At 30.5% G+C, this 9,816-nt stretch overlaps 2 protein-coding genes across 2 annotated transcripts in view; both read right to left on the bottom strand.

The window, feature by feature from the left end:
* Positions 1–9,644, bottom strand: part of LOC111638827 (39S ribosomal protein L3, mitochondrial-like) — a 22,131-nt gene extending 12,487 nt beyond the window's left edge. Inside the window, exons 1-2 of the mRNA XM_023384580.1 lie at positions 9,496–9,644; positions 3,982–4,081 (exon numbers count right to left, since the gene is read on the bottom strand). Of these exons, the coding sequence (XP_023240348.1) occupies positions 3,982–4,081; positions 9,496–9,576 (181 nt within the window). The 5' untranslated portion in view covers positions 9,577–9,644. The remainder of the gene's footprint in view (positions 1–3,981; positions 4,082–9,495) is intronic.
* Positions 9,620–9,816, bottom strand: part of LOC111638828 — a 21,511-nt gene continuing 21,314 nt past the window's right edge. The window contains exon 4 of the mRNA XM_023384581.1: positions 9,620–9,627. Within this exon, the coding sequence (XP_023240349.1) occupies positions 9,620–9,627 (8 nt within the window). The remainder of the gene's footprint in view (positions 9,628–9,816) is intronic.

Here is a 9,816-nt window from a genome sequence, read left to right as displayed (position 1 = left end):
TATTAGTATGGTCAGTAGCAAATGGTATATCATTATGTCTACTGTGAATACTTTCTAAATATTTTAGATCTACTTCTAAAATATATCCGATGTTAATTTCATCTGATATATTAGATATGTCTAAAGCATTTATTTTATCTTTGGGCAACCATCTAAAATTATTTACAGGTAAATATGCTCTCATTACAAACCCATAAAGATTATTTGCATCTATGGACAAAATATAATTATGAGGTTGATTTGTATCATAAGTTTCAGGTATTAACTGATTATGATAATTGCATTTAGCATTAGTAGTTTTGTAAGTTAGTTGTGTTAATTAATAAATGCTTGTTATTCTGTTTAGTTTAAACCTGTCCCCTGTCAATAAATGGCACCTGCCAGCTTTTTCACCCCTCCCCACTTGATTTGCCCTCCTACCGCCAATCAGACAACGTCGAGATCGGGCTTCACGAGCCCGTGCAGAGTAAGTGGTCATTGTGGGATTAACCCGTGGCCTGCTGCTTATCTCACACTGGTGTCAGCTGTGGGGTGAAGCCAACTTCCAGGCTTTTGACAAGTTAGTCCGTTTTAAACAGGTTCGGCTCAGACAAGTTTTGTCTGCCACAAACAGGTTTTAAAAAATTCAGACCTAGGAGCATAGAAGGACTAGGATATAGTCGCATAAAAATGGAAGGCGAAAATCTTCACGCAACTTTGGGAGGACTAGGTAGTTTAGTTCTTTTACTGCCTGTGTTCTCAGGACAAGCAGACGGTTTTCGCATTAGCGAGTTTTTTGACTCGTTGGTAGATGTAGCAAAATTGTCAGGATGGACAAAAACGCAAATGTTGTCAGTTGCAAAGCTTAGACTCACAGGAATAGCCCGGGAATTCGTCAGAAAAGATAGACGAATCAGAGCCATTAAGGATCATGAGGAATTTAAGCGGATTATGCTAGAGCGTTTTGAAAAAGTTCTTTTTCACCGTCGAGTTCATAAATTTTACGCATGTGTACAAAAGCCGGAGGAAGATGTACAGACATACGCAGCACAATTACAAGCCCTTGCTACCGAAATTGAGATAAAGCAAGAGGGAGCAGATGCAGCGGAGACCGCAATGATTAAACGCGTACAGGATAAAGAATTGGACGAAAAATTGAAGGCTCAATTTTTAAATGGAATCACGATGCGCATTAGACAGTGAGTCATGTCACGGGAACCAGCGACATTTGACAATGCATTAAAAACCGTTATTAGCGAAAAAGAGATCGAGAACCTTACCATACATCCTAGTGCTATTATCAGACCTATAAGGGAAGTTAAATCCGCTACAGAGAAACCACCGGAAGAGTGGGAATCAGTAAAAGCCGTTATTGAGGAACTTCAAACTCAATTGGATGAAATTGCGAGCGAGTTGTCCTTTCTGAGACATACAAAAAACAATTATTGTCCGATTTCCTATTTTCGTCTAAAACGAATTAGGCCTCCAGCCAACAAATAGACGATAACGAAACGGATTTTTCCTCAGTAGATAGAGAGCGATGGACAGGAATCATTCGAACAACAACCTCAACGAAACGAAACCATAACCCAGTAGTTTTATGCTACATTAATAACGTTCCAGTGAAAGTTCGTATAGATCCAGAGTTCAAACACTCAGTATTGTCAAAGGAGGTTGCCAACACATTGAAAGGGAAGGCTCCAGTAAAATTTGGAACTAAAAAGAAGAAAACAGGTTTGGATGGAGAAACCATACCGACCATAGGTATGACAGCTCCTATATTCATGTTGCGTGGATACAAGTTTTCCATATGTAAAATCGTACGCTCGAATACTATCGCCCCTTTTGAAGGAGTAACACTTTTAGAGCAGGAGAAGATAATTCTCTATAGAGACAACGAGCGAATTATTTTACTAAATGGTAAAGTCAGTCATTTTTGTCCATGGAGAAAGAAAAAAAGGACAGGTCATGGAAGAAAGGTAACTGGTGACGGGACAGAAAAAGAGACGAATCAACTCCACTTCATGCCCTCCACGCATCCCACAGACAATGTTCCCTCTAATTTTTTTTGTCGATGAGCAGAGCATATACTTCTCTGAGCAAAAAAAATTTTGCTGAGCAGATTCTGAGCAAAAAAATTTTTCTGAGCATATATATATATAAAATCTTATTTTTTCCCATAAAAATTAAAATAATTTATTATAAAGTATAGATTAAAATTCATTTTAAAACATACTTTTATACGAAATATTATCTTTTGTCACTGATTTAATGTATTTAATCGAAATATACGCAGCAATAATCATGTTGCAGACAGAGTGAGAAATAAGTAAACAACAATTCAAATAGAAGTGCATGCTCACCTGCGCGGCAACAATTTGAGCAGTGCGCGGCCACGCAGCTTAGAGGGAACATTGCCTGTGTGTACATTGTGCAATCAGTTATGTGGTTGGTGTTTTCATATACATTGTAATTGTAAAAATAATACATATGGTGAGTGTATAAGTACGAAACAGATCAAATTTTCAGAATTTGTTTAAATTTATTAATCCGTTAAGGGATTTAGATTATTTATGATTGAGTGATTTTTTTTGGTTTCCTTCTTTGCTGTATATTTAATTTAGCATCAAATAAATTCATTCATTCAAGAGCAGCAATGATTTCCAACTTCTTTTTCAGACATAATTTGGTAAGTTTTTGATTTTCTGTCATCAGAATTTTCCAAATGAAAATACAGTAATTATTAATAAAAATGGCCATTCAAATTATCAAAGTTATTTTGAAATAATGAAAAAATTGCATAAAATTGTAACAAATTCATTTGAAAATTAATTTCAAATTTTAAATTTAGCCTGGCAAAAATANTCACGAATTATTAGCAGCTTTGTAATATTTTGGCACAAATATACAAATAAACTATTAAAAAATAATAATAAATACAGAAACACTATCATAATTTAGTTTGTGAGCTATTATTAACTATTTGTAAAAGAACAATTACTAACAATTTATAAAGTAATGTGTTATAAGTTAATTCCTATTACATCAATTCACGAATTATTAGCAGCTTTGTAATATTTTGGCACAAATATACAAATAAACTATTAAAAAATAATAATAAATACAGAAACACTATCATAATTTACTTTTCAGCTTCTACTAAAAAAGGTTAAATAACTATATTTCATACTGAATGAATGCTGTTTACACTATTCGTTAATATGTAATATATAGTATGCATATGTATATTTAATAAAATTAAAGAGAGAAATTATTGGACACAAAATAAATGTAAATTACTCATAATAATCATAAATCAATACATTCAATATTGGATATACCATATTTACTTGTGTATAAGACGATCTTGCATATAGGAAGAGATGTGACTTTAAAGATCAAAATACTCTCTGTCAATTACATTTATGAGTTTCTCTGAATTCTGATTTCCAAATAATCATCTGCTTTCACATGGGAATGGATTAAAACTTATATTGGGCTCCTGTGTGGTTTTGAAATTTCAATTTGGAATTCAATTCAAAAGCTCTGCTTTTCCTATTGTTATTCACCTTTACTCTTGACAAGAACAACTGAAACAACCCAGATAAAATACTTTTGCTTTTAAACACCAGAGGGTAAGCATCTAGTTAAACATGCGAATACACGGTTTACAAAAATTATTGCAAAAATACAAAAAATTTTTCACTCGCATGCATAGGACAACCTAGGTTTTTGAAGCAGTTAAAAATAAATAAAAACCTTGTCTTATATGCATGCAAATATAGTAATAGAGAGAATTTGATCAGAATCTACTATATCCATGATTTTTTATATAAATATAAAATAAAATGCTTTAGTATGAAGCATTTATGTTTTATGAAAATAATTATAAATAAAATGCTAAAGCATTTTTATTTATTAACTAATCATTTATTATTAATTATTATTATTTTAAATATAATTAATATTAAATTAATTATATTTAAAATAAAATTTTATTACCTGGTTGAAGAGCTGCATTAGGAGTAATATAAAATTTCGTTAGTTTCCTTTTTGGCATAACCCCAGCTTCATTGAAAAGGCCAATGTATTCTGCTGAAAACTATGAAATTAAAATGGATATTTCATTACAATGTATAATATGATATATAATAAATCAATATGAAAATTTTAAATCTTTCTTACTATGTTGTTCTTAAGTTAAATTTTTTAATTTGTTTTGATAATATGTTCATATTTTACACATAATTTATTATAACTAAATATAACTCAAAATCATATAAATTTTATTGTTAACTTGGTAAAATTAGTAAAAGAAAATTCTAAACAGCACAACAGGATGGAAAAATAAATAACCTATGCTTTAAAAATTTAGAATGGCTGAAAAGACTCAAAAGAGATTATTGTTGTGCAGTGCAATGCACTTTGAGTAAAAAAAAAAAAAACCTTGTCCTTGCATAATTTTCCCTAATGAAAATAATTCTCTCTATTAACAAAAGCAATGGACACCTAAATTAGATGCAAGTCTTATAATGGTAAATGATATTTTTATAATGCTTTATATTTACATAATGCATAAGTATTCTAATGCTGTAATGTGTAATAATCTTTTTAAAATAAATTATTCAAAAGACTTCCTAAGTACAGTACTGTACATTCAATATCAGTATAACTTAATTAATTTAGACTTAAATCTAACACTAAATACAAGAAACCTCATATAATGTGGTAGTTATATATCTACAAAATCTCGTATGCTGCAAAACTGTTATACATGATGATAAACTAGTACAAGAGTAGAAGATTATGTTCTAAAAGCTAATGAAAATCTATCAGATTTGTGGAAATAGCAGTTCTAATTTTCTGTTCATTTTTTTATGTGATTTTGATTGCTATTTCATTTAAATTTAAACTTTTTGCAACATAAAATACCATTTTTCCTTTTACAAGACATACCAAAATTTGTAACTTTGATTCTATAAAAATAGAACACTTTATTTGAAGTAATGCTTTTTTTTATTTTTACTTTCATTAGCATAATTTATAAATTTCATTCATAATAAATAAATTATTCCAGTACAGTTTCTTAAGAACAAAGTTACAAGATAAATAACCAGAAAAATTAATAAGTTAACTGACCAAGCAAAACTGAAAATAATCTTAATATCTTAGATATATCTATCCCTCTTTTTGCGTGGTGGATACGTTTCAAAATACACCATGTAAAATGAAAATCACATAAAAAAGTACAGTCTGTGCATACTGTTGATAAATGCTTGATAGGACTCAGAAACTCAATGGAACAAGAAAAAACATGTCTTTTTTATTCTAACATCATTTATCATTAACATTATTTGTACATAAATACAGGGAGGGGTGCAAAAGTAGGTATACAGTTGAGAATCTGAGAAATACAAATGTTTGGTGTTCATTATTACAGTGGGTGATCAATTAATGAACAGTTTAGATAGCAAACAAATTGGATAATGAACACTTTCACGAAAAATTTTTATGTTCAGACAACGAACACTTCACAGAACAAACAAAAAGAAGTGATGGAAAATAACAAATACCGATTGATTTTCCCTTGTCTTCAGGTAACAATTTGAAACTTTTTGCAGTGTGAGAGACATTGGCATCGACACTCAACCCGATAGTATTCCTCTGAATTTTGAAACTCTCCCTTGTAATTTCAGCCTTTTGTTTACCTTTCCGACAAATAATTTTTTATAGTCTTCGCGAGATTGTTGGGCAGGTACTCATTAAGTTTTGCATTGGTTTTAATTTACGAAAGGTGAGAGTTTAACTGTCCCATTAAGTATTCGTTAATGTTTTAATACCAAATTTCGAATTTCATCCGGGTCTCGAATTTACATAATTTTTTTGTGCACTAGTTGATTTCTGTTCTCTGAATTTTTGTAAGTGCTTTTCTAAACTTTTTATTTAAAAAAGAAACTGATAATATTATGGAGCCTAAAAGAGGAATGTCAAGAACTGGGCTCACCATAGAAATCAAGCAAGAGATAATAGCCAAGGTAGAGAGTGGACAGAAGATGTCTGATGTTGCTAGGCAGTATAGCTTGAACAGGTCTACAGTAGGCACAATCTTAACTAAGAGAGATATATCAAAAAGACTCAAGCAGCTAAAAGAGTAATGAAAATCACATCTGAGAAATAAAGAGCATTGAAGAGCTCATAATGGAACCCAAAACTGATGTGACAACAGAAGAACTCCAAGAACTCTTAAATGAATAACACCAAGAAACTCAGCGAGATGTGTTTCTTCTAAAAAAGAGGGAAACAAAAGAGGACCAATTCCGACATCTGCTATTAAAGATCTTTTGAAGAAGTGAGAGGATGTCAGAATAATGATCTTAGAATGGCATCCAAACCAGATTGAGGTTAATAGGCTTAGGGATCTCTACAATTACAATGCTATTAATTACTTCTGAAAAATCTTGAAAAGAGAAAAGCAATTGACATTGGACAGATTCTTTAACCCCACAAATGGAAAAAACATGTCTAATAAAAATACAAGACTGTGTATTTATGTATTTTTATTATTACATATAAATGTACGTAGTAAGAAAGTATATATTGTTTATTTTTGGGGTCTCCAAAATGAATTAATCAAATTCCCATAAAAACTTATGGTAAATCAATAATCAGTTAACAAACAATTTGGGTAAAGAACAAAGTTTTGGAATGGATTATATTTGTTAACCAATCACCCACTGTATTATTTTTATTATCTTTTATTAGTTCATATTCCTTATTTGTGATTTAATTTGTACATAAAATTAAATGTTTTATCTTCCTATTTTCTCCCTGTATGAATTTTTTCATAATAATAACTGTATACCTACTTTTGCAACCCCTGTATAGTAAACATAAGGTTAACATAGGAAACATAAAATCAACATATAATAAGTATTATCTGATGTACATAGAGTACTGTACTGTGCTTAAAAAAGATAAACAATAAAAAAAAGTAACTTTTTAACAATAACAAAATTTAAACGAAAAGTTAAATTTTAAAATTTTCAAATAAACTGCTTTTTTCATGTTTAAAAGAATCAATCACATTAAAAAAGGATTAGTTTTCTTTTGTCAACCATGTTATTTATCAGTTTGATTCAAAAGTTCCCAAACACAAACACAAGATACAAAATTTTATTGATGCTAAAACACAAAAACATCGTCATTCCTCAAAATAAAAATGATTGTTAGCTATGGTCTTGACCTATCTTACTACAAGTTGGTGGATTCCTTGGCGATACCACTCAGGTGGTTTCAATGCCAAAACTCACAAACCCATTTTCAACATCATGCATTGTATTGAAGGAACATCCTTGCAGAAAATGTGCCAACAACAAGAAGAGGTGAAAATCTGATGGAGCAAGGTCAGAGCTGTATGCTGGGTGAGGCATAACTTCGTTCCCCTCTAGCTCCTCTAACTTTCCTTGGACCATTCTGGAATTGTGTGCGAGAGCATCATTATGCTACAGCAGTGTACACTTTTGATTAAGTAATGCTGGATAGCAAGTGTGCAGGACTTCAAACACCCATTCCAGTTTCTCAGCATAGCAGTTGCTGTCCATGATCTAGCCATTAAGAACTAGCTAGCTATGCAGTGACCATCAAAATTCCTCCAAATGCACAGCATGACTTTTCATTTAAACTGTCCTCATTGAACTATTTGTGTTGGCACTTCACCCAGTCAAAACCAATGGACTTTTCTGTTAGGATTTCTGAAAAAGGTCAATTTTTTGTCTCACATTACAATCATGCACCAGAACTTGTTATCTTTTGGATTTTGCAACATATGATTGCAAGCCTGTATCCTCCTTTGTGTCTGTTGCTCTGTCAATTCATGCGATATTTCTAAAGGTCTTCTGCTTCAAAACCAACATGTTTCAAATGTTGAAAAATAGTTGATTGTGAAGCTCTGAGTTCAGTATACAGTCAGTGAGTTCTGCTGCCTGGCTCCTGTTCAACAGCTCAGAGCAGAGCTTCATCATTAATGGTTGGTGGTTGTCCAGACTGAGGCTTGTCTATAAGGTATTCTCAGAGTTAAAGTAGCAAAACTATTCAGCTGTAGCTGTCTTGCTCATCAGGCCTAGGCCTTCAATTCTGCAAATTTTCTCTGCTATCACCCTTGCACTAAATCTTTGTTTCCGGTAATAACACAAGATGCTCCAATGATGAGTTTTTCATCAGTCAATCTTTCTTGTGGATCAATATTTGCCAAAGGAATGAACTTGACAGTTCTATAAAATGATAGTTTGTGCTTTGATGATGATGCAAATACTAACTCATCTGCATTCACCGTAGCATTGCCAGTGCTAGAGATTTTTTTGCAAAAGTGTTGTCAGTGTCCAAAAACTTTTGAATCATCTTGATATTATAAAATTTGCATTAAAAAAATAGACTGCATAAAGAGATATAGGTGTTCATATATATAATTTTTTCCTCTTTTAATGGCTAGTGAATAAATAATGGGAATTCAAACAAAAGAATGGAAATATTAAAAATTTACATCCAACATAATAGCAATATTTCCCAAATACAAAAGTGCATGTTATGAAAAATTTATTGCATTTCTTAAACTGTGTAAGGGCAAAACCATGCTACAAATTTCCAAATTTCCATGTTATATGAAGGTTGACCACATATGTTAAATTTTGAATTTTAAATAACTTAATTAAATTATTTTATAATCTTATATTAAAATGACATTCTTCTGTAGGCAATCAGTAACATACAAATGTAGTTGTATTTTTCTGAACTTGCAAACATTTCCATCATTTACAATTGAATTTTGTTATTGTTATTGAATTTTCTTTAAACAGCAAAATTGATTCTATGAGGTAAGAAATGACAAGTAAAGAACCTACAAACATGATCCAATAGGAATAACCTTAACTAAATTCTTTCCTTAAAATCAGATTAATATCAAATTTATCTTTCATTTTTATTAACTATGCATTCATTTCATGTTAATAAAGCATGCTATTATATTATTTATTTGAAGTATTTTCTAATTTATTATTTTACAATTGAATAATTCTTTGGAATACAAATGTCAAAATTTTAAGAATATTTGCATTAAGTAGACAAATTATGAGATCTTTACTCACAAATTATTATTATTACTAGCATTTCAAGAGAATAGATGTACACTATACTTCATTTACAATACTACAGGTTTAACAGCTGTGTTCAACTGTCACATTTCCAATTATTTAAAAAGTTTACAGCAGAAGCCTAATTTAACTCTATTTTTCTAAATTGAACTTACATTAATATCACTTTAAAAATAAATGGCTATTGATACACATTAAGTTTATGAATCCAAATGATAATTATACACAAAATTTTTCTACATGGTTCTACAAACTACTTTACAATTATCTTTTAAAAAATAAAATAAAATTTAATTAATAATAAATTTGCATTTTTAATTCATTACTAATTCAATAAATAAGAAATATAAACAAATAAAAATCAAATTACTCTTTGAGGATCTACACTTTCTGCTCCAACAATGAGACATCCTAATCTTCCGTTTTCATTATGTAATGGACCAAATCTCATTTTTGCAAATACTTCAGGTGGATGATATTTTATAACGTGATTATCAACTACCTAAAATAATCAATTAAATATGCTTAATGTTAAATTTTAGTACTGCATTTTATTCTCAAATTATACATTTCTTGCATATAAAATCAAATATACAATATCAAAATTTAGTAATTTATATTATTATCATATAATGTAATTACATGTACAGTCAGTAAAACCTTGCTTTGTGGCCCCCTCACTTATGAGACC

Source organism: Centruroides sculpturatus, unplaced genomic scaffold, assembly GCF_000671375.1.
Source record: "Centruroides sculpturatus isolate CEXI.00-Female unplaced genomic scaffold, Cexi_2.0 scaffold1154, whole genome shotgun sequence".
Lineage (NCBI taxonomy): Eukaryota > Metazoa > Arthropoda > Arachnida > Scorpiones > Buthidae > Centruroides > Centruroides sculpturatus.
This window is presented reverse-complemented; position numbering and strand designations above follow the sequence as displayed.